The following is a 26,462-nucleotide window of genomic DNA, read 5'->3' on the forward strand; positions in this document are numbered from 1 at the left end:
GGTGACACAGAAAATAAATTATTTTATAAGAAAGTGATTTTATTGTGCAAACTCTGCAAAACATAAAAAAACCTATATACATATGGTATCGCCGTAATCGTACCGACCCGCAGAATAAAATATAATGGTCATTTATAGTGCACGGTGAATGCCACAAAAAATAAACTAAAAAACATTGTCAGAATTGCTTGTTTTTGGTCACCATGCTTTGTAATAAAAAGTGATCAAAAAAATCTCATGTACCCCAAAATGGTACCAATGAAAAGTACAGATTGTCCCGCAACAAATAAGCCCTCACACAGCTCCGGTGGTGAAAAAATAAAGACGTTCTGGCTCCCAGGAATATGGCGATGCAAAATGTGCAGTGTTTTCTAAAAGCGGGTAACATCCGACACCATTTATCAGTGCGACGCTGGCCACACATCTATGAGTTATTATTTATTTACCACATAATTATACCCTCTTATTATGCCCTGATATTCTCCGCACAGATTACATATGGCCCCACATTATAAACTGAAATACCAGCAAAACCCCAACTACCAAGCAAAATCTGCGCTCCAAAAGCAAAATGGCGTTCCCTCCCTTCTGAGCCATGCAGCGTGCCCAAACAGCAGTTTGTGCCCACATATATGGCATCGCCATACCCGGGAGAACCAGCTTAACACTTTGAGGTATTTGTCTTCAGGGGCACAAACTGGGCACGACATATTATACACTAAAATGGCATATCAGTGGAAAATTGCAATATTCACACCATCCGCTGTGCATTAACCCCTTTGAGCACTATGACTTAATAGCACGTCATGGTGCGGGGGTGATGTAGGGAGCGGGCTCACGTGCTGAGACCGCTCCATACGCTGCGGGTGTCAGCTGTGTATTACAGCTGACACCCGGGACTAACGGAGAGGAACAGCGATCGCGCTGTTACAGGAGTCTGTAAAAATAACAATATACTGCAATACATTAGTATTGCAGCATATTGTACCCGCGGATCCAATGATCGCTGGTACAAGTCCCCTAAGGGGACTAATAAAATGTGTAGAAGAATTAAAGTTATTAGTAGTGAGAAAGAAAAAAGTTTAAAGTAAAAAAAAAAACCTTTTCCCATTTTTCTTCAAAAGTAATGTAAAAAAATAAACAGAATTGATATCGCTACGTCCGTAAAAGGCCAAACTATTACAATATACCATTATTTAACTCACACGGTGAACACCGTAAAAAACTTAAAATAATTTAAACCGCCAAAATCGCTGTAGTTTTCGTTTTTACCGCACGGCGAAAGCTGTAAAAACGAAAACCCCAAAAAATGGAATCAGATTTTTTTCCTATATTACTATATTTTCCTATTTTTTTTCAGTTTCCCAGTACTTTTTATGGCACTTTAAATGGTATCAATAGAAACTACAATTCCTCCCGCAAGAAATAAGCCCTCACATCACTCTACTGACGGAAAAAGAAAAAAGTTATGGCTCTTGGAAGGCGGGTAGTGAAAAACGAAAATAAGAAAGCAAAAAATGGATCAGTCCTGAAAGGGTTAATTCATTTCTAATGAAAAAAAATGTATGACCCCATGTGGGGTATTTCCGTACTCGGGAGAAATAGCTTTACAAAAATTGGTTGTTTTTTCTCTTCTTTATCCCTTGTGAAAATGAGAAAATTAAACATTTTAGTGGAAAAAAATTGTGATATTAATTTTCTCCGCCTAATTCTAATAAATTCTGCAAAAGACACGTCTAAATGCTCACTGTACCCCTAGAAAAATTCCTTGAGGGGTTTTTCCAAAATGGGGTAACTTGGGGTGCTTCCACTGTTTTGGTCCCTCCAGGGCGTTGCAAAAGCGGCATGGCACCGAAAAACAATCCATCAAAATCCGTGCTCCAAAATCCAAATGGCGCTACTTCCCTTCTGAGCGCTGCCATGGGTCCAATCAGCAGTTTATTACCACATATGGGGTATTGCCGTAATCAGGAAAAAATGCTTTACAAATGTTGTGGTTCTTTTTTCCTTTATTCCTTGTAAAAATTTAACATTTCTATGCTTTTTCAGAAAAAAAGTTGATATTCATTTTCACTGCCTAATTCCACTAAATTCTGCAAAAAACCTGTGTGGTCAAAATGCTAACTATACCCCTAGATAAATTCCTTGAGAGGTGTAGTTTCTAAAATGGGGTCACTTTTGGAGGGTTTCCCCTGTTTTGGTCCCTCCAGGGTGTTGCAAACGCGACATGGAACCGAAAACCAATCCAGCAAAATCCATGCTCCAAAATCCAAATGGAGCTCGTTCCCTTCTGAGCCTTGCTGTGGGTCCAATCAGCAGTTTATTACCACATATGGGATATTACCGTAATCGGGAGACATTGCTTTACATATGTTGGGGTGCATTTTCTTTATTATCCCTTGTAAATATTAAAAATGTCTGTGTTTTTTCAGAAAAAAGTAGATTTGCATTTTTACAGACTAATTCTGATAAATTTAGCGAAAAACCTGTGCGGTCAAAATGCTAACTATACACCTAGATAAATTCCTTGAGGGGTGTAGTTTCCAAAATGGGGTAACTTTTGGGGTGTTTCCACTGTTTTGGCACCACAAGACCTCTTCAAACCTGACAAGGTGCCTAAAATATATTCAAAAAAAAAGGAGGCCCAAAATCCACTAGGTGCTCCTTTGCTTCTGAGGCCGGTGCTTCAGTCCATTATCACACTAGGGCCACATGTGGGATATTTCTAAAAACTGCAGAATCTGGGCAATAAGTATTGAGTTGCATTTCTCTGGTAAAACCTTCTGTGTTACAAAAAAAAAAATGTATTAGAAATGAATTTCAGCAAAAAAAATAAAATTTGTAAATTTCACCTCTACTTTGCTTTAATTCCTGTGAAACGCCTAAAGGGTTAAAACACTTTGTGAATGCTGATTCGAATACCTTGAGGGGTGCAGTTTTCAAAATGGGTTGACTTCTGGGCATTTTCTAATATATAAGGCCCTCAAAGCCACCTCAGAACTGAACTGGTCCCTGAAAAAATAGCCTTTTGAAATTTTCTTTAAAATATGAGAAATTGCTGCTAAAGTTCTAAGCCTTGTAACGTCCTAGAAAAATAAAAGGACGTTCAAAAAATGATGCAAATATAAAGTAGACATATGGGAAATGTTAACTAGTAACAATTTTGTGTGGTATTACTATCTGTTTTACAAGCAGATACGTTTAAATTTAGAAAAATGCAAATTTTTGCACATTTTTTCTAAATTGTGGTGTTTTTCAGAAATAAATACCAAAATTATCGACAAAATTTTTTCACTAACATAAAGTACAACATGTCACGAGAAAACAATCTCAAAATCGCTTGGATAGGTAAAAGCATTCCAACGTTATTACCACATAAAGTAACACGTCAGATTTTAAAAAATTGGCTGGGTCCTGAAGGCCAAAACAGGCTGGGTCCGTAAGGGGTTAACTAAACAAAACCACTAACAAACTTTAATAAATAAATAAATGGACATGACACTGGAATTGTGGTAAAAGTATTCTGGCCACTGCCTTTTATTAAAGTTACCATAAAGCATTGTGTAATAAAAAAAAACATTAACTATCATCCTGAATTTTTAACCTGGTTTAGCCATAAACTCAAGCCTACCACAAATAATATAAATGTCCACTCAATGCTGAGAGACATACCCCTTTTAACAAAAGGTCGTGATAATAAATACAATACATAACATGTAAAAAATTGGGGAGGGAGGGGGCAGCGAACACTTCTTCCAGGAATATGCCAGATGGTCTGCCAAAACCATGCATATTCCAGGTTTAAATCTACACTAAGGCCTCATGCACACGACTGTAGCTATGTGCACGGCCTTGATTTTCGTGATGGCCGGCAGCGGAGTGTCATCCGCAAACCGAGGGCCGTGTACATGGCTGCGTGCATTATTTTCTATGAGCCTGGACCACAATAAGACACGTCCATTCTTTCTGCGGTCCAGGCTCCTGGGCCATGCATGTCGTGTGCATGGGCCCATTGAAATGAATGGGGCCGCAACTCACCCGTGGATTTTCGGGGGAATTGTGGCCGCAAAAGCACGTTCGTGTGCATGTGCCTAACTAGTCACCTGACCACACCTCTTTCCCAATGCCTGACTGTCGCTAAGGCCCTAACCTATCCTTACTGTCACATAGGCCACAGCTGTGGCCCAATGACAATCATCATCAGGTAGACTTCATAGTCTGCCCTGATACTGGCAAGAAAACCCCCCGCCAAAATAAACTATCTATAAACCAGGGATTTCTGTAATCCCATGTAGAACCCTCCTAAGGGCCTGGGTTCTTTCAAACTTTAAACTTTTTATTAACAGGCTGGCAGCAATAGTGCATACAGCCACAAGTAGATGCAGTGCTTCACAATGTGGGAGGCACAAATTTAGACACAGGTCACACACGTTAAGAGGATCAATTTGCTGTATACTTGTCGCAGACAGGACCAAGGGTGCCCTTCACCGGTACAGGGGTTGGTCTGGCAATAATACCTAGTAGGCCTGCAAAATTGCTGCTGCTACTTACTACTATTTGTTGGATGAAAAGGCCTAGTAGTCCACAAAACTGCTTCCGACTTGCTTCTCTTTGAGCTGTCTGTGCATGTAGGCAGTATTGGGTGAATGGGACGGACGTGACAATGGGGGACTCCTGCCCTCATCCACCATTCATTATTTAGGACTTTAGCCACACAAAACCAACAATCAGCACAGTCACCCTCCTCACAATTTCCAACAGCTCAATTTCCTCAGCAGCTTTCCTCCTTCCAGCAAAAGTCTCATCAGTTTTCCCCTGACACTTCTCTTAGGGCTTATTCACACAAACGTTGTATATGTCTGTGTAACGGCCGTCACACGGACGCATGTATTTCAATGGGGCCGTTCACACGGCCGTTGTTTTAACGGACCGTGTGAAGGGTCTGCCGAAAAATAGAACATGTCCTATTTTTTTCTGTTTTCACAGATCCCTCAATAGACTCAAGTCTGAGGAATCCCTGAAGATCGGTCCCGGTCGTTTTTCACGTCAGAGTTCGCACTCATTCGTGTGAATAAGCCCTTACAGCAACAGAGGCTAGGTCACACCAACTTCCTCCTGACAGTGAACACTATTTGGTAGGCATTCACCGCTGTTTTATTTCAGTAAGTGATGACACCAGTGTGACGACGCAACACACATTCGTGCGTGTGTCATCACCGTTACAGAACGGCGAGACCCAGCCAAAATGGCATCCAGACTGTACTTCCCAGCACCAATCAATTTACAAAGTCAGCAAGCCAAGCATCTCTCACCATACCTGCAAATGAACAAGTGATAATAACATATGTACAGTGCCTGACTGACCACACAACACAAGTGCAATCCTCTCAGTGGCCAGACTGAACACTTGCGCCTCATGCACACGACCAAGTCCCGTCAATGATCCGCAGAAAGATAGAACACGTTCTACCTTTCCCAGATCGGAGACTCAGATAATTTTTCACGGACCCGATTCACTAGCTAAAGCGAATGAGTCAGTGAAGACTGTCGTTTGCCACTAGTATGCCATCAAAAATGGCCCCCGAGTGGCAAAACTGTCGTGTGCATGAGGCATTACTGGAATGCCAGCTAGTGGGGGGGGGGGGGGGGGGTAACAAGACATAAGCACTACTTAAAAAGGTACAGCGCACATTAAATATTGTCACATATGTGTAATACCACGGAGGGCTCAAAATACAACTGCAGGTAAAGAAGACTGTCTCTCTTTAACGTGTGGCTTTATCCCTCAGACTTTACAGCACAATCAAGTAGTCAGAAGAGACTTTATGGGCACTATTACATGTCAGTAAGTATAACGACTCAACAGAGAATTTTTAGAGTTTTTAATTCAAAATATGCATTTATCTGAGTATATGCAAAATTACTTATGAAATAATTCCTTTACGCCATTTACCCAGGAGTAGAAGCTGTTTTTACATCAGTAAAAAGAAACCAACTCCACATTAACATCTCTTCCCAACACCGCAAGAATTAAACACAAACATAAATGTGAGGTTTGGAGGGCCACATACTTTTGGACATTGGCAAGAAAGTCAGACTGTTTTGTTTTTTTTTAATTTCATCGATCTCACCCATTTAACCCCTTAGATGCAGCGCTCAATAGCGAGCGCCGCATCCAAGTGGGTTTGGAGGGAGGGAGCTCCCTCTCTCACTACACCAGCACCCCACAATAGCAATTGCATGGTGCCAATGGCTTCTATGGCAGCCAGGGGCCTAACAAAGGCCCACAGGTCTGCCTGCTAGGCCATGCCTGAAGCATGACCTTTCAGATGCCTGTCAGTTTTACACTGACTGGCAATAATACGCTGCAATACAGAAGTATTGCAGTGTATTATAAAAGTGATCAGAAGATCACATAGTGAAGTCCCCCAGTGGGACTAAAAATAAAGTTATTAAAAAGTTTATAATAAATAAAAATCCCAAATAAAAAAAATAAATGAAAACCCCACTTTTTCCCTTATAAAATACTTTAATATGAAAAACAAAAAAAAGATTACTACAACATTACACATATTTGGTATCGCCTCGTCCGTAACGATCCCACCGTAAAGCCATTAAGTTATTTAACCCAGACGGTGAACGCTGTAAAAAATAAAATTAAAAAAACCACGCCAGAATTGCTGGTTTTCTGTTCATCCTGCCTGCAAAGAAACTTGATAAAAAGTGATCAAAAAGTTGCATGTACTCTAAGATGGTACCAATAAAAATTAGAAGTCATCCCGCAAAAGACAAGCCCTCATACAGCTGCATTAGCGAAAAAAAATAAATAAATAAATAAAAAAAAAAAAAAAAAAAAAAAAGATTATGGCTCTTAAAGAGGCTCTGTCACCAGATTTTGCAACCCCTATCTGCTATTGCAGCAGATAGGCGCTGCAATGTAGATTACAGTAACGTTTTTATTTTTTAAAAACGAGCATTTTTGGCCAAGTTATGACCATTTTCGTATTTATGCAAATGAGGCTTGCAAAAGTACAACTGGGCGTGTTGAAAAGTAAAAGTACAACTGGGCGTGTATTATGTGCGTACATCGGGGCTTTTGGGAGATAGGGAAGAAATAAACTGAATTGAAAATCCAAAAATGGCAGGAGGAAAGAGTAAGGCTGGGTTCACACGACCTATTTTCAGGCGTAAACGAGGCGTATTATGCCTCTATTTACGCCTGAAAATAGGGCTACAATACGTCGGCAAACATCTGCCTACTCATTTGAATGGGTTTGCCGACGTACTGTGCAGACGACCTGTTATTTACGCGTCGTCGTTTGACAGCTGTCAAACGACGACGCGTAAAATGACAGCCTCGTCAAAAGAAGTGCAGGACACTTCTTGGGACGTTTTTGGAGCTGTTTTCTCATAGACTCCAATGAAAACCGCTCCAAAAACGTCTGAAAATCAGGGGCTGTTTTCCCTTGAAAACAGCTCCGTATTTTCAGACGTTTTTGGTCACTACGTGTGCACATACCCTTAAAAGGAGTTACTTGGTTTCAGCAAATAGATATGTTATTTCTTGTATAATGAAGTTATACAATTGTCCAGTATAATTTCTGTATTAATTCCTCGCGGTTTTCAACATCTCGGCTTGTTAGGGCCTGTTCACATCACCGTTCATTTCCGTCCCGGGGTTCCGTCGCGTGAACCCCGCAACGGAAAGTGAAACTGACAGCACAGCTTCCGATCTCAATGGTGACGGAAACATCACTAATGCAGTCGACTACGCTATTGATTCCGTCGGAAAACCGGAAACCAGCCGGAATGGTGACGAACGGAAAGCATTAGCGATGCTTCCGTCACCATTGAGATCAATGGTGACTGAAACGGAAGCTGTGCTGTCACTTTCCATTGCAGGGTTCACCCGACAGAACCCCAGAACAGAAATGAACGGTGATGTGAACAGGCCCTAAGTCAGTAGGAACATTCGTTCGTTACTTCCATTGGATACAATTCTGTCCGTGGTCATGTGATGGACACAGGTCGCGGTGTCTTCTAACGATGCCAGCACCTGTGTGTCCATCACATGACCACGGACAGAGTTGTATCCACTGGAAGCAATGAATATGCAAACTGAACAACAAGCAGAGATGTTGAAAACGGTGAGGAATTAATACGGAAAGTATATTGGAATATTGTATAACTTTTCATTACACAAAAAGTATCAATAATTTGCTAACCAAAACATCACCATTGAGTTGTGAACTAGTGGCCGTATTGGGGTCGTGCGACTCCAGCATTTACAGACATTTAGTGGGAGGTCATGCACATAGTCGACTCTTTATGAAAAGCAGCAAACATTGGTGGAGGAAACAGTTGCCACACAAAATACTTTTTATACGATGGTTATGCAATACCAGAAAGCAACTTTAAATGGCTATAACGATCAAAATGAATAACATTTCACAGACAAACTAGAATAATTCACGGAGAAGGGTGCAAAAAACATTAAAGTGACGCACAAAATGCTTGAAAGTTGTACCAAGTATATATTTATAACATCACACTACTAAGCCAGTCGAAAACGAAAACCCTGTCCGTTTTGACCCCCTCATCCTCTGATCTAGTGCCCCCAGAACACCCTCACTACACATAGGCAGCAGCGATCAGTCAGCGTGTCTTACGCTTCCCCACGTTGAGCTCGGTGTCTCAGTTTAGCGCCCTCGTCTAACGTGGGCCGCACATGCCCAATGCTAGCACTGCCCTCACAATCCCATCTCCACAACCCTCCTCCGCTCTCTCCGGCCTGCGAACCCTTCTTATAGCAGGTAAACACCACCCGGGGGCGTGTCTATCTGGGGGCGGGCGTGCCTTTCTGGAAAGGGGGCGTGTTCTTTGTCGTTTCTCTTCTTCTTGGTAACATTCCACGCCCAGCTCTTCGGATAACAACCACTAGAGATAGAAATGGGCGGTCCTTTGTAGCTGATCGACGTAGAACGATGGGCGGGGCTACTCCTTTCATTCCATTGACGGCCATTTTCCGCTTGCGCCTGCTTATTAGAGCTCAGGCTCGGAGGCGGGGCTTACAGACCTGCCTACACCCACAGCCGCTGAGCGCTTTGTCTCGATAACTTATTGGTTTCTGGTTTTGATGGGCGTTTTAAGATAGCCAATAAGCTGTCGCGCACGGTGGCGCCCTGTGCTGGGTGTCGGAGGCGGGATTTCCCCCGTGACAGAGAGAAACGGGTGGACGTTTACCGGAGACCGGAACCGAGCGGATAATCGTAGTGCAAGGTAAGGAGGACTGTGAGGGACGGTGTAAAGAGGGTAGAGTAGGTGAAGGGCGGGTCCAGTACGCGTGGAGCGCTGGTGGGCATACTTATGGGGTCTACAAGGTGGCAAATGCCCGGGTGGTAGTGGCGGAGGCGCTCTGCGGGCAGCGAGTCCGGGAGGAGGTTTAGGAGACATGCTTGAGTTGTGAGCTGATGGCTGGGGTAATATGACGGTGGACAGGCTGATGTGAAATATATTGAAAAGGGGGCGGGCGGCGATGATGCTGCTGCTGCGACGGTGGAGGGTAACTGAGGCTCCCACTACAAATACTGTGGTGAGATCGAGGCCATAGAACAGCTGCTGAGTCCTGGAGAGCGGGCAGCCCCGCGCTCCGTGTATACAGGGGTGGTCCATTATTAAAGAGCAGCTGCGTGCTCCAGCACATGGGTACATAGAGATCGATGCTGCATCTTGGCTTCGGTTTCTTGGTATGGTGAACCCTCCATATGTGACTGGTTTTATAAGCTGGTAATGTGCCCACGCTGCTAGATGAGCGAGCAGCACAAGTGTCACCAGTGGACGGAGGAACCACCGCTGTAGTCGGCGGGGACCGGGCATATCCTCTTCCGATCCGTCCTATGATGTAAGCAGCCCGGCTAGAAATCCCCCGTATGTCGGCTCAATCCCGGGGGGCCACAAGTACATTCCGTTATGGGCTTCTCGCCGCTTGTCATTTCCACGCAGACCATCCCCCATCCGCGGCCACTATACTATAGCGTGCTGACCTGGGCGCCTGGACCTAGTGATTATTCTATCTGCCACATTCCGCTCAATAAACCCTAGTGACGTGATATCCAGTGTCCAGTCCTACGCACGGACAGGGGGCTTATTCCCCGTATTCGTACATATATTAGACGGGAAAAATCTCTACCAGGTGTCCCGCTTATTGCAACTAACGCTAGACTGGAAGATTGGAAGGGCAGATCTTGCAGTGTAGCGCCCAGAGAGCTCGTCTATTGGCTCCGGCCTTGCCTGGATATCTGTCTAGGAGAATTTTCCCTTTCTATGTTGGTGACCCTCAAGTCACCCTGATCGTGCTCAAATAACATGTATAGCCGGCACATAAGCGGAGCAGATCACGTTATATACACGTTTCTCTCCTCTTGTCACCCTGGCCGGCTTAAGAGCGTCCTCGCTCCTCTACAGCCGTGCTGCCACCATAACCACCCACTGCTGCTCTCCGGCCTGGGCTTTCTTTTTTTACCATGTAAACACGACATGGAGGTGTGTCTTATAGAGAGGGGCGTGGCTCTCCGCATTTTACTCGTACTCTGTTACGGTCTACGCCCAGCGCTGTGCATTGCAACCAATAGCTATAGGAAGGGGCGGGATAATGTTAGTGATTGACTTAGAACGATGGGCGGGATCTTCTTTTTCATTCCATTGACGGCCATTTTCCGTTCGCGCTTGCCCGGTGGTGCCTTTTCTATTCGGGGCGTGGTCTGTGTCTCCGCCCTTATTACCTCCCAAGTGGTTTTGGCCCTGCAGTCCATTGGTTGTAGTGTGTGATAGACTTTTATGGATGTCCAATGAGCTGTCGCGTCCAGTACGAGGTGTCGGAGGCGGGATTTCCCCCCTGTGACAGAGAAGAACGGGTGGACGATTACCGGAGACCGGAACAGAGCGGACAATCCTGGTGTTAGGTACAATAGAGGCAGGCTGTGGCGGTATCAACCGCTACTGGCTGTACATACCCATGGGGGCAGCAAGGTGGTACATGCCCGGATTCCGGGGGTAGTGTTGGGAGGTCGGCGAGGAATCAGTTCTGACTTGTTCCCTGTTGAGAATCGGGCGACTGTCTGAAATAGCAGGCGCTTGTGTGAAATGTTACCGAGAACGGGCTGGGCAGAGGTGACGGTATGACGGACGGGCCAAGAGCAGAGATGTGGCATTTTCTTTTCTTCGGATGCTGCTTACAGGTACAATGAAGTCAGTCCGCCACTTATTGGGTAGTGGGAGAGCTATTTTATGGGTCCGATATCACCTGGACCCTTTATGTACCGAAGTGTGTTGTGATGGCACTGCCAGGGTCACCAGGCTACTGCTTGTTGGCTCCTGGGACAGGGTCATAGTGTGCTCCATATGTAAGGTCATGAGGCGCTGGACGTGCAGGGGACAGATTGATGGTCAGGACTATTTGAGGACCGCAGGTTGTGCTCCTATAAAGACAGAAGTGTCTGTTCCATTCCTCCAGGTCCACCTGTAAGGACATTGTTACCATCTACATGATGCACCCAAAGAGTTAAACTAGTTGTTGTTAAAAGCCTCTGTGCGTTCCCTGCAGCAGCTCTCCTGCAGTCAGGACTCCTGTTTGCACCTGCAAGTTTAGCTGAAGACGTCTGTTTATCCTCTTTCAATGTTCTGTATAGCCATTTCTTAAACAGCTGTTACTGTCACGAAGCACCATTACAGTTCTAAGAGGGGTTGTCACTTGGCTTTGGCAGGTATTTCAGTTAAAGGGGTTATCTGGTTTCAGAAAATGAATGTGTTTTTTTGTATAATTAAAAGTTATACTATTTTCCAATATACATTTTCTCACGGTTTTCAAGATCTCTGCTTGTTGTTCAGTAGGAACATTCATTGTTTACTTCCAGTGGGTAAAATTCTGTCCGTGGTCATGTGATGGACACACAGGTGCTGGCATCGTTAGAAGACACAGCTCTGATACACATACTGTAACTGTAACGAGCCATGCACCTGTGTCCATCACCTGACCATGGACAGAATGTTTACAAATGTTCCTACTGAACAAACACATCTTGAAAACAGTGAGAAATTATTTCCGAAAGTATATTGGAAAATTGTATAACTTTTAACCCCTTGGTGACCACCAATATGCCTTTTCACGGTGGTCACTATGGGGCCTTAGGCTAGGCCCGTCGCCTTTTCACGGCAGCCCAGTCTAAGTCCTGCACGGGTGTCCCGTGCAGGCTGGGGCTCGGCTGTCTATTCCCTGGGCATATGCCTATTAGGACGTGCCAGCATATACCAAAGCATTATATCAGCAATCTAAAGGTCGCATAGTAAAGTCCCCCCTAGTAGGACTAATAAAATAAGTAATGTAAACCTCAAGGTGAACATCGTAAAAAAAACGCAAAAAACGATGGCGAAATTGCAATTTTTTTTTCTATTGCTCGCCAAATAAGTCTTAATAAAAGTTAATCAATAAGTCCCATGTACCCCAAAACAGTACCAATCAAAATTTACGTCTTGTCCCACAAAAAACAAGCTCTCGTATCACTACATTGACGTAAAAATAAAAAAATTACGGCTCTTGGAAAGCGACGATACAAAAACAAATTTAAGTTCAAAAGTGTTTTATTGTGCAAAAGTCATAAAACATAAAAAAAACCTCCTTTATATGTGGTATCGTCATAATCGTACCGACCCATAGAGTAATGGTAACGTGTTATTTACGCCACACAGTGAACGGCGGGAATTTAAAACGCATAGAACAATGGCGGAATTTCAGGGTTTTTTTTCTATTCCCCCCCCCCCCCAAAAAAAAAATAATTAAAAAGTTAATCAAAAAATATTAACCCCCGAAATGGTGCCATTAAAAAGTATAACTAATCCCGCAAAAAGCAAGTCCTCATACAGCTACGTAGACCGAAAAATAAAAAGGTTATAGCTCTTTGAATGTGACTATAGAAAAACAAAAAAAATAGGCTGGTCACTAAGGGGTTAATTATACAAAAAATAACATTCATTTGTGGAAACTGGAAAACCCTTTTAGGGCCAATTCACACTGAGATTTTTGGCGGGAATTCGCGCCAAAAAACTTCTGAAAATTCCTCTCTTTTGATTTCAATGGGAGGCAGAGGCGTTTTTTCCCCGCGAGCGGAAAAACCGTCTCGCGGGAAAAAGAAGCGACACACCCTATCTTCGAGCGTTACGTTTCTGACCTCCCATTGACATCAATGGGAGGCAGAGAAAGCGTATTTCGCGGCGTTTTTTGCCCGATGGCCGCGGGCGAAAAACACGGCAAACGGCACCCAGGCAGAATAAATTCTGCCTCAAAATTCCATTAATATTGCAGTATATCATACAATCTAACAATTGCTGTCTCAAGTCCCCTAGAGGGATTAATACAAAAAGTTAGTTTTTGAAATATATAAAAATATTAAATAAAAAAAAACAAAAAAACTTTTCCCATTCCCCCCCCAAACGCAATGTAAAAAAAATGTTAATTAACATAACTAGTATTGACGCATTCGTAAATCACTTTTTTTGGTCACTTTATCTCCCACAAAAAATGGATAAAAAGTGATCAAAAAGTCTTATATACCCCAAAATGATACCACTAAAAACTACAGCTCGTCTCACCAAAAATTGAGCGGTATGAGGGCTAATCGACAGAAAAATACAGAAGTTATGGCTCTCAGAATATGGCAACACAAAATTTTGTTTTAACTATCCGTTTTTGCCTTGTAAAAGTAGTAAAACATAAAAAAAAAATATATAAATTTGGTATCGCCATAATTGTATCGACCTACAGAACATGTCACTCCTCCCCCAGTGATGCTGTCTTCTTGTATGTCTCTATGGCAGGTCTAGACAAATCCCAGGGGCCAACTAGCCAATGCGAATTCAATTTTTTTTTTTTTATGTCTAGAAATTCTTTTTGTCTGCCTACTATAAAAAAGGAATTGGCTCCTGGTGAGTAATGTGCTAAGCCCAGCTCTCTGACAAGTAAAATGATGGTTTAACCAGAGGTACTCTTGGCACTTCATACAAGAGGGAATAAAATGTATTTGTTTTAGGTGGAAATGTTAACTTATATACAGTTAGCAACAGGTGCTGCAGTACACCTCCAGCCAGGACGCAATGTCTATTCACACTCCCGACACTTCGGTAACATTTGTGTGGGACTTAATCACACAACAAGCGTGATCTCGCGAGATCACGCTGTAAATGATAGCACAGCATGATCTCGATGTGCTGTAAGTCCCACACAAACGTTACCGAAGTGGTGGGATTGTGAATAGACATCACGTCCCGACTGGAGGTGATGTCTATTCACACTCAAGACGCTTCAGTAAAGTTAATGTGTGAGTAAGTGACAGCACATCGTGATCCAGCAAGATCACTATGTGCTGAGCACATGAATGGAGAGAAGTGCATGACGCTGATTGGTCACTGATTGGTCAGCGTCATACACGCCTCTGTACAACGCCCACTTGGTAAAAAGTAAAAACACGCCCAGTTGGGCATAAAGAAAGTCATTAGCATAAATCTAAAATTGCTCATAACTTGGTCAAAATTGATCGTTTTTCTAAATAAAAGCCACTGCTGTTATCTACATTACAGCGCCGATCAGATTATATAGGAGATAGAGCACTTATAATGTGGTGACAGAGACTCTTTAACATTTAATCCAGATAAGCAAAAAACACTGTGGGCTTCCTTCCCAACGCTGAGCAAGGCTTGCCAAAGTAAAAGAGAGAGAATCTCTTACTTGCTTGTGACGTTCGATAGCATTGATGACTGGTTAAAGTTAGCTTAGCTACTGTAAAAATGAAATCTTACTATAGTTCAAAGCTAAGTTTTTCATTTTAGGGTTATGTACACCTTTGAAATCTATTTTTTTTTAAATAAATAGTAAGGTCTATCAGTGTGTTTTCTAAATACTTTTTATTAAAAATTATTTGTAATATTTGAGATAGACACTTTGTATCCTGTATACAGAGCAGCTGTATTGTCTGCTGAGATCTTAATCTGTCAGGTCAGCGGGACTGACTGGTTTAGGATACACCTGTTATCGATCACATCCAAATTATGATCGGTATCCGCTCAATCCCGCATGTCAAACACTCCGGACCCGCTGTCACTGAACCCGTCAGTGTCACTAATCTGCTTGATACAGGTTTCAGCACTAGATTCAGCTGCTCTGTGTACAGGATACAAAGCAGCTGTATCTCAAAAAGTAAAAATAGTTTTTAATAAAAAGTATTTAGAAAGTTGCACAAAACACACTGATAGACATTTCTATTTAGAAAAATAAAATAAAAAAAATTCAAAGGTGTTCATAGCCTTTAAGATTATTTTGAAAATAATCTTATTAATGCCACAGTCTGTGTTGACATATCTTAAGGCTATGTTCACACGGAGTATTTTGGGGGAGGAATATCTGCCTCAAAGCTCCAAACGGAATTTTGAGGCAGATATTTCTCCCCCAAAATACTCCGTGTGAATAGCAATTATCGCGCCGTTTTTCGCCCGCGCCCATTGAGCGCCGCGGGCATAAAACACGCTTTCTCCTGCCTCCCATTGAAGTCAATGGGAGGTCGGAGGCGGAAGCGCCCGAAGATAGGGCATGTCGCTTCTTTTTCCCGCGAGGCAGTTTTACTGCTCGCGGGAAAAAGACGCCGACGCCTCCCATTGAAATCAATGGGAGGCATTCTCGGGCCGTTTCTGCCGAGTTTTGCGACGCGGTTTCCGCGTCAAAAAACTCGGCAAAAGACCCCGTGTGAACATAGCCTAAAGCAGTATTCCCACCTTAAGCATTTATGGTATATACACAGGATGTTCTATAAATGTCTGAGATTCTGGGTCCCAGAAGGGAGGTCATTGACCCTCGTCCAATCCGCTCTCGATATAGGTGCAGGGTCCCAGAGCGGAGATCCACAGCTATCAGACATATGATATAGCCCATGGATATCCTATTAATGTCTCAGGTGGGAGTAACCCTTTAACTGCTTCTGAACTGCTTTCGCCCTTTTTGCTTTTAAGGCCCTGTTCACACAGAGTTTTTTGCAGGCAAAAATTCTGCCATGAAAAATCAGCTCCGTTTTTTTTTTTTTGTGGTTTTTTTGCTGCGGTTTTCTTTAGCCATTTTTTACCTCTTTCTTCAACAGGCAAAAGAAAAAAACCACAAGCAGTTTCTGCCATAAAACACGCTGCGGCAGTTCGCAGTGTTTTTTTTTTCCGTATCCCATTGATTTCAATGGGGTTTTTAAGGGCGGAAAACGCCTCAAGATAGGGCATGTCGCGTCTTTTTCATGCAAGCGTTTTTTTCCGCTCGCTGAAAAAAATCTCCACCTCCCATCGCAAACAATGGGAGGTAATATCGGCTGTTTTTTGCCGTGGTTTCTGCAGCAAAAAACTCAGTGTGAACAGGGCCTAACAGTATTAAGCTTTGAGCTAATCAGCTAAGTCATGTCGACAGTCTGGTTACTATGAATTTGCTGACAACCTAAACGCGAACCAAAAGGGAACATAGCACCTAAAGAATCATACGCAAAAAATAGAAAATCTTTATTAAATGCAATACACAATGACATAATGCAGAGTAAAAGGATGGACCATACATGGAGAGTAAACCAGTAAGGTTAGATGTAAAAACCTGGTGGTCTACAGAAACAACCGACCATCAGTAGCCAAGGAGCACTCAAATAACCCACAACAATCAAAACATACCCAGTAACCAATAGCAGTTATAATGTGCCCACACATATTCAGTATGTAAAGAGATATATATATATATATATATATATATATATATATATATATATATATATATATATATATATATATATTTTAGTACTAAGGGTATAGCAAATACCCAAAGTAAGAAAAAAATCCCCGAAAAAAACCCAACATTTTCCTGTACAAAATGCTTTATTATGGAAAATCTGAAATGAAAAAAGCCAAATATAATTAGTATCACCGTGTCCGTAATGATCAAAACTATTACGTTATTTAACCCACACAAAGAACGGCCATAAAAAACAATGCCAGACTTTGTCTTCTGTTCATTCTGCCTTCCAAAAAATTTGATAAAAAGCGATAGATGCATGTACCCCAAAATGTATCCAAAAAATAAGCCATCACACAGCTACATTGGCGGAAAAATGTAAAAAGTTAAGACTCGTAAAATATGGCAACAGAAAAAAAAATACTTGGAAAAAAAGGTTTTTTATTTTGCAAAACTATTAAAGCATAAAATAACTATATGAATTTGGTATCACTATAAAACGACCCACGGAATAAAGTTATTTATACCACACGGTAAACTGTAAGTCTCAGGATGCAAAAAAAGTGGTGAAATTTCAGTTTTTTTACCATTACCCCCCCCTCCCCCAAAGTTAATAATGATGTATATGTACCCAAAAATGGTGCCATGAGAAAATACAACTTGTCAAACAAAAAACAAGTCCTCATACAGCTATGTCTACGTAAAAATAAATGTTATGGCGTTTAAAATGCGACAATCAACTGAAAAAATAGCTTTGTCGTTCAATGGACACTAACTTTTCTCTAGCAGTATACCGGATCTAGATCACCTTTGTCATTTACTTCCTGTTAAAATATAGTTTTATCCATGCAAATTCTGTGTGAAGTTACCGCCACTAGGTGTCTTCTTTCCGGTAAACTGCTGTTCACCCCGTGACAGCGACGCATAAAATTACACCTCGTGGGAACAGAACATCGTAAAACCCATTGAAAGCAATGGGCAGATGTTTGTAGGTGTAATGGAGCCGTTTTTCAGGCGTAATTCGAGGCGTAAAACGCAGGAATTACATCTGGAAACAGTGCGTGTGAACATACCCTTATAACACAATTTTCTGATGTGAGGCGCGTTTGGTGTGATGAATTTTGGACCTCCAAGTGCCTCACATTAATAGTAATTAACCCCACCATGTTCCTCAGTCATAATGGACAACATTGGGTTAATGTGTGTGGTACATGATGGGGTTAATTACTGAGGCACATGGAGGTTCATATTACCATGTGCCTCACATTAATAAGTGAAAGAAAGCATTTTTTATTTTATAACAGCGTAAACATCATAAATGACTGTCTCAATGATACCGAATTAGTGTATATTTTATGTGTTGAGACTTATTTTAATGTTTGTCCAAAAAATTTGTTTTTTTTGTCTTTTTTTTTTAAACATTACTTTTTTATTTATTTAAACTTTCGCAAAAAAAGATTGAAACTGCTATTATGTCCCTCCATGTGAATACATTACTCCTAGCAATTTTTTTCTCTTCAAAGTACCTTTTTGCAGCTTTTCTTCTTGTGAAACCGTCCACATCTTTTTTTCTCACACTTCCTGATTCTGGCAGTTGCTAGGGGCGTGTCTTACTGTGTGTGATGTTTGCCAGTACTGTATGCAATATTCAATCTGCCCATAGTTCCCATCATGCACCTAAACAGCCAGCCAATCAGGAAAACCAAAGGTGCTTTTGCAGCACAGTTGTCTTTTGCATCTGACATCTTGGATTTGCCATATCAGACACATCTTCTCTACTCTACCAATACTAAGTATCTAAAGTTGGTTTTATAAAGTATCTGATAGCACCTCCTCTCCCAGCTCTCACATCTTCCAGCATCCCCCTCTGCCTCCATATTCCTGCATTGTTTTTCCTGCCTGCTCTCACTTCAGCCAAACACTATGAGGTACAATATGGTCTGTACACAGTATATATACTATAGACAGCTCTGTATACACTATACAGTATATACTATAAGGACAGCAGTGTACAGCACTGTATACAGTATATATACTATAAAGACAGCTCTGTATACAGTATATACTATAAGGACAGCAGTGTACAGCACTGCATACAGTATATATACTATAAAGACCGCTCTGTATACAGTATATACTATAAGGACAGCAGTGTACAGCACTGTATACAGTATATATACTATAAAGACAGCTCTGTATACAGTATATACTATAAGGACAGCAGTGTACAGCACTGTATACAGTATATATACTATAAAGACAGCTCTGTATACAGTATATACTATAAGGACAGCAGTGTACAGCACTGTATACAGTATATATACTATAAAGACAGCTCTGTATACAGTATATACTATAAGGACAGCAGTGTACAGCACTGTATACAGTATTATATATATACACTATAAAAATCGGCTGCGTATTGCAGTAGCATTTTAGATAATGAGATTTTCAAAATCTCATGTACATGTTGCTGTTTTATCTGCGCATAAATTGACAAGCTTCAGATTTTACAATCTGCATCATTCCTATATTTGGTGCGGATGTTCCCTGTGTATTTCACCTCTTTCAATGCGAAGCGTGAAATTCTATCAAACATAAACACAGAAAAACGCATATCCACGCACTGAAATCCAAAGTAAAATATGCAAGATTTCAGTGTGTGAACCTGTGGATTCTCCATATCTAAATGCACTATGTGTGGAGGTTCCCTTAGCCCTAATGCACACAACCGTGTGCGGTGCATGAGTCCCGTCCATGATCCGTGGAAAAGAAGGTGCAATGTTTCAACCCCACATTGGGATCTTTCTCAAGCAATGTGGGATTGAAACGTTGCACCGTTTTGAAGTTGTCTGAATAAACCAAATTTATACTTTGAACCTGGTGTGTGTGTGTGTGTGTGTGTGTGTGTGTGTGTGTGTGTGTGTATTTGCTTAGCACCCAGACTTTACATGCCGCCTTTGTGAATGCTGCCATTTTGTGTATGTATATGTATGTATGTATATATATATATATATATATATATATATATATATATATATATATATATATATATATATATATATATATACACACACACATCTTGATCGCATGTTTAGTTACGCTTATAATGTACTGCCATATATCTATATACGGATAGTGCACAGGCAGTTGTTAGGACATACCTCAGTATGCCCTAACAGGAAGTGTGGTCAGACAGCCCTGGGGTCCTTTAACGGACCCTGGTCTGTCTGCCCATATATGTTATGTACCTCGATTGTATGTCAGGGATTCCTTGTGACGCGATCCAAAGGGCATCGCCCTTCTCATTTACCCCTTGAATGCTGTGGTCAGCTTTGATCGCTTCATTCAGGGGAATAATGGTGGAGATATGAGAGGTTTCTAGTAGTCAACGCTATTGCTTTCGGCAAAACGATGGATCCGGTGCACAAAAGAGACAAACTAAAACTACGGGCACCTGCTCCGTCACCATTGAAATCAATGGAAATGGAAACCTCAGGGTCCCGTTTTGACGGGAACCTCCGATGGAATGTCAGAACGGGACCCCAACGCAGAAGTGAACAGAGCCTAATATAGGCATTGCCCCGCTCCTGATAAGTGCGCGCGCACGATCATCATTAGGTGATGCGGCTGGCGCTGCTCTGAGTGGCGGCACAGGCGTTAAAAACAGAATATGGAGGTGTTATGTAGTGCGCCCGCCATGTTCTGTCTTCACTGCCGGTGCTCATTAGTGCAGCGCTGGTCGCATCAAATCGTGTTGACCGCGTGTGCCCTTGTCAGGAGGACTATGACTGTATTACACAGCCACAGCCCCACTTTAACTACATTCATGTGTTACAATGCTAAGCTGTGTGGCCGCATAGCTTCGTACCGAAATACATGAAATAACGGTATCGAACCGTTTCAGGGTTCACGGCATCGAAACCCGTTAAATTCTGCGGTCACTATCGATCGAGGCATTTAATTTGATTACAGAGGCAGGGCGCGCCCTCTCTCACCCATTAATGCAATCGCGGGCCTCCGATGGGGTGCCATGGCGGCCGGGGGCCTATCAAAGGCCCCCAGGCATGCCCTTGCTATATGCCTCTTAGGCCGTGCATGGCCTATGAGATTGTCAGTTTTACGCTGACAAGCAATCGTGCTTTGGTATACTAAGTACACCAAAGCAATATATCAGCGATCAAAATATTGCATAGTGAAGTTCCCTAGTGGGACTGAAAAAAATAATCAATGTTAAGTAAAAATTATTCATAATGATTAAAGTAAAAAAACATTTTTTCCAATGAAAAAGTGGTTTTATTTAGTTAAAGTGTAAAATAAAAGTACACATATATTGTATCGCCATGATCGTAATGACCCAAACAATAAAGTTAACATGTAATTTGAAGCGCAAGGTGAACACTGTTAAAAAGAGAACAAAAACTCTAAAAACGAAGGCGGAATTGCTATTTTTTTTCCATTGCCCCCCAAAAAAGTACTAATAAAAGTTAATCAATAGGTCCCATGTACCCCAAAAAACACTAATGTAAACTACGTCTCGTCCTGCAAAAAACAAGCCCTCATATCACTACATTGACGGAAAAATAAAGTTATGGCTCTTGGAAAGCGACGATGCAAAAACAAATCATTTTAGTTCCAAGTGGTTTTATTGTGCAAAAAACATAAAAAAAACCCCTTTACAACGATACCCCATATGTAATCATACCGACACAAAGAATAAAGGTAAAATGTTATTTACCGCGCACGGTGAACGGCGTAAATGTAAAACGCTTAGAGCAATGGCAGAATTGTTTTTGTTTTTTTTCTAACCCCCCCCCCCCCCAAAAAAAAATTGAAATAACAGCTATTCAAAAAAACAAAGTATTTAAAAAATACAACTAATCCCGCAAAAAAGTCCTCATACAGCCATGTCGATGTAAAAATAAAAAAGTTATAGCTCTTTAAAATGCAACAAAAAAAACTTGCTTGGATATTAAGGCCTAAAATAGGCTGGACACTAAGGCGGGATTCACACGACCGGGTCCCGCCCGAGCCCGAGTGTCGGCCGGTAAAATCGGCCATTTTTCCCGGCCGGTTTGCATAAGTTTTGCATCCGTTCCGGGCTGGGCAGATCTGGACAGTGACATCAGCGGCAACTCCTGAAGGGGAATCCCCATGTGTTCGGGGATTCCGCTTCAGGAGTTTCCCCTGATGTCACTGCCCAGATATGGACAGAGACAACAAGCGCTCTATCCAGGAGCGGAATCCCCGAAAACACGGGGATTCCGCTCCTTCAAGGAGCTAAAGTGGGGCTAGCACATAGCAGAGCAGGGAGATACCTCCCTGCTCTGCTGTAGTGGCGTCGCTACAGTAGTAGCAGCAGCAGCAGCTGCTAGCGGTGCCATGGAAGGTGTCGCCGGGCCAGGGCGCTTTTAACAAGCAGGGGAAGGGAGCCAGCGCAGCGCAGCGCTCCCTTCCACCTGCTGTACACCCCGGCCCTGCAACACAGTGTACAGCGTAGCCATTCGTCCGAATGGCATCAACTCCTCCTCCTCACATGCACTCTGCGCTGTGAGGAGGAGGAGGAGATAGAGCGCAAGCCACGGAAAACCTGGCCATCACTCGGGACACATCCCGGTGATGGCCGTGTATTACCCGGCCCCAAAGACTTCTATGGGAGCCGGGCGGCCGGGTAGCCGGCCGAAAATAGAGCATGTCCTATTTTTTGACGGCCGGGTCGTGTGAATAGCCCCATTAGGGGTCTATTATTCCTAATGCAGCCGGGTGCCGGCCGATTTATGAACGGCCGGGAAACCCTGTCGTGTGAATGAGGCCTAAGGGTTAAGTGTCTTTTTTGTAGTTCTCTTTGCTCCAAAACATTGTCACAATCTGGGTACTGGTCCATGTTATTAAACGGCATGAACCTCAATAGGTCAATTTTAAAATGTTTTTTTTTCAGCATGGTGACCTACCAGAAGGGCTAAGCAGCCTGGGAACCCTTACCCTTGGAGTTTCCTACGGATTAGAATGGTCACCACCTTATTTGTTTTTAAACTTTGTAACTCCCTTACCATAAGCAGGGCATGGGTAGAGGGTGGCAATGTATCAGCTCATCTGAACGGAAGCAGCTATGTTAAAAGGGTTCATTCTTATACACCTTCAGCGTTCATACTCACAGGCGCAATACAATTAAATAAGGAGTTGTTTTTGTTTTTTTTGTCTGGATTCATATGGAATCAAACTGGAAAAAAAAGTTACATGCTTCTAAGGCCTTATTCACACGAACGTGATATACGTCTGTGCTACGCGCGTCGCACGGTCCTATGTTAGTGAATGGGGCCGGTCAGACTATCAGTGAATTTCACGCAGCGTATGTGCGCTGCGTGAAACTCCTGACATGTCCTATATTTGCCCGTGTTTCGTGCTGCACGCACCCATTGAAGTCAATGGGTGCATGCAAGTCACGCTCAGCACACGGAAGCACTAACGGGTGCCACACGTGTGATGCGCGCTACAGTAGTAAAAACTATGAATGAAAACCGAAAAGCACCTCGTGCTTTTCTGTTTTTAAACAGAAAACCAGTGTCATCACGATGCGAAAATCACGCAGCCGCGCACCATATGCGGATGACACACGGAACCTTTTGCGCGCTCAAAACGCAGCGTTTTTTTTGCGTGTGCAAAACGGACACGTCCGTGTGTATAAGGCCTAAGGGAAACTATATGCTAATGATGGGTCGTCTGCAGATCGGTAGGTTGGAGCCATAATGGACTCTAACCATCAGTTGTTGTGACACAAGAAGCCTCACTGATGTGCTATAATGTGCAGGGCATTGCACTATTTCGCTGCCACAGCTGCTGTGTTTAAGAAAACTTTGAATTGGTGCTGGTGTTTCTGTGCCAGTTCATGCCACACCCACAAATCTCTGACTGCATTGCCCACCGTTGCATTTCATGTTTTAATATTTTTTTGCCATTGCACACTGCTTGCTTTATTTCTTCACGTTCTTGTCTGTAAACTATTCGGCCTTATTGAGACGGCCGTGTTCGGTCCGTGATATACAGACCGTGTGTCCGTCATATTTCCCGGACCGGCCACAGTTCCGGGAGCCGGCCTCCTTGCATTGTAGTTATGTATGATGCTAGGAGTCCCTGCCTCCCCGTGGGAATACTGTCCCGTACTGGAATCATGTTTTTAATGCGGGACATTATTTCCACACTATGATCCTAGGAGCCTGACTGAACTGTGGTCGGTCCGGGAAATACCGCCGTGTGAATGAGGCCTTAGAATAATTTCAAATGCTTTTCGGGTATTAGTTCACTGTTTTAAATGTCCTTTTTATACTCTGAGGCACTTCTCTGGTTCTGTGTGTGCCACCTAATGAAGCTGAGTGACATGCAATATGTAATGCCATTACAGCGGTTGTCAGCCGGCTTTCTCCGACACCTGTATGGAACATCATTCCTCCCTCATGCTAAGCTTTTTTTTGACCACTTCAACAGGTCTTTTCCTTTTCCAATATATACATGCCAGGCTATGAGAGTTCTGGTCTGAAATTGGCATATTGCCATATGTCTTCTCACTTTAGGCTATGTTCACATGTTGAAGATTTCAGCATCGATTTTGTCACCTCATTCACATACACCGAAAAAAATAAATAAAAAAAAAACAGCGCAAGCAGATCCGCCGCAGAAATTGGTGTCAGTCGCGGAATCTTTTGAATATTCGGGATTTACCATAGGCATAACCAACGTGAATATTTGAACATACCCAACATTCCGGTGGTGCATATTAATATACACCATGAGCACTTTCTCTCGCATAGCCAAAGGGGCAAAGATGGCTGCTGGTCTTCAGTGTGGATTTCTCATCCAGCAGGTGTTTTCAGTTTGTTAAAAGGAATTTTTGCCATTTGCTTTAAGACAGGTAATCATGTGTTCAGTGCACCTCAGGGACCTACCTTTTAAAGAGGCTCTGTCACCAGATTCTCGCATCCCTATCTCCTATTGCATGTGATCAGCGCTGCAATGTAGAGAACAGTAACGTTTTTTGTTTTTTTTTGAAAAATTTTCATTTTTGGCCAAGTTATGAGCTATTTTATATTTATGCAAATGAGCTTTGGAATGGACAACTGGGAAGTGTTTTGGCGCAATTTGTCACATTCGAATCCCCGCCTCTTTCTCTAAACCGCACCCCTGTTTCTGCTAAGCCACACCCACTTGTCTAGTGAGCCATAAAAAGTGTCTAAAACCGTTCATAAATGTGGCGCACGGCATGTGCTCCAGGTTTTTGGCTCCGTTTGAGATAGAATTGTGGCACATGATGAATAGTAAATCTGCCCAAATATCTAAAGTATATATGGCAGTGGTCTTCTAGCTGTGTATCCTACCAGGGACTTGTATCTGGATAATATGTAAGCATCATATAGATATACATACGCAAGCAGACTTCTCTCCGTTCTCTAGTTTCCATATTTTCTCAGTATAAGAGACACTGACTTTTTTATAGCCAGGAAAACTATGCGGATTTCGGGCAAACGCGGCAATTTCGGAGCATGTGGACGAGCCCAAAATGTTATGCTGCGCCTATTATTTCAGTGTTTTTTTAAGCGGCAGGTGCCTTATTGCAATTAGCGGTAAACCGCGTAAGTTTAACACGAGTCGGGCGAACATGTAATAGCACCCTAAGCTCTATCCGTCTAAAAAAATGCACCACATCGAATGGAATTTCCATTGTGGAAAGCAGCGCTGTGAAAAAAAAAAGCCGTTCATACTTACCCCATCCCTCTTCTCTGCGCGTAGTGCGGCCTCCTATGATGACGCTGCAGCCTGTGATTGGCTGCTGCGGTCACAAGGAATGAATCGTCATCCCAGGAGGCTGGACTGCAGGAAGGAGGAGAGTGTTCTGGGTAAGAATGTTTCTTTTTTTTTTTTTCAGAGTTGCGATTTTTGCGGCATAATCACTGCGATTCCGCTGCAAAAGTCGCAACACTTGGCTTTCTGTTGCAGGTTTTGCATCCACTTTGAATTCAATGGGGGGAAAACCAACAAAAACACCCACTTTGCTGCTACTGCAAATGTTGCGGAATTTCCGCACAGAATTCCGTTGCGGAAATTTAGCAGCGTTTACACTAAATGGGAACCCGACCTAAGTGGTTCTTTGCAATGTAAGTTTTCACTGTATTATCTCCAATATAAACAATGAGGTGATCAGCTCCGCTCACCACTAGTAGTTGCCACGTGTCTGAATTCCTTGAAACTTGGAACAAAAGTGGTAAACTCAGCCAGACCCCAGGAAAATGGTGCCCAAAAAAAGTTTTGTTTTCAAATGAAAAACCTCTACTTTTTTATTTTTAAACATTCTTTTGTGCGTCGGACAGGTCACTGGCTCTATGGTTTGAAATGCGCAAGCATCTCTCTCTGAATGTGCACATTATTTTAAAAAGATGTTCTTTTGGACAGTGTGTTGGGATCCACTTTATTTTGGATTGTACTTTTTCCCTTGGTGGGAGGTATTTCCAGATGAACAAAGATTCTACTTTTCTGTAAAACCAGCAGAACTCTCAGGTTATCCACTTGGGGCTATTCCATGTCATTGACACGAATATGTTGGTAGGTAGTACAGGCTTTGGGAACAGTATTCCATAGGGTGCCTTCACACAGCCTTTTTTTGGGGGGTCAGTCGTGT

General features: G+C 42.6%; 1 protein-coding gene across 8 annotated transcripts in view; it reads left to right on the forward strand.

Annotated features, from left to right (window-relative positions):
- Positions 1–9,090: 9,090 nt before the first annotated feature.
- The window catches only part of SIN3A (SIN3 transcription regulator family member A), a 63,994-nt gene continuing 46,622 nt past the window's right edge, over positions 9,091–26,462 (forward strand). Inside the window, exon 1 of one of the 8 annotated variants that reach the window (XM_075857785.1) lies at positions 9,091–9,279. Coding sequence is in view for 2 of the 8 variants with exons in the window: in XM_075857787.1 (XP_075713902.1) it covers positions 11,225–11,237 (13 nt within the window). In the remaining 6 variants the exon portion in view is untranslated. The other 7 variants (XM_075857780.1, XM_075857782.1, XM_075857786.1 and 4 more) reach the window with 7 other exon arrangements.

Source organism: Rhinoderma darwinii, chromosome 3 (assembly GCF_050947455.1).
Source record: "Rhinoderma darwinii isolate aRhiDar2 chromosome 3, aRhiDar2.hap1, whole genome shotgun sequence".
Lineage (NCBI taxonomy): Eukaryota > Metazoa > Chordata > Amphibia > Anura > Rhinodermatidae > Rhinoderma > Rhinoderma darwinii.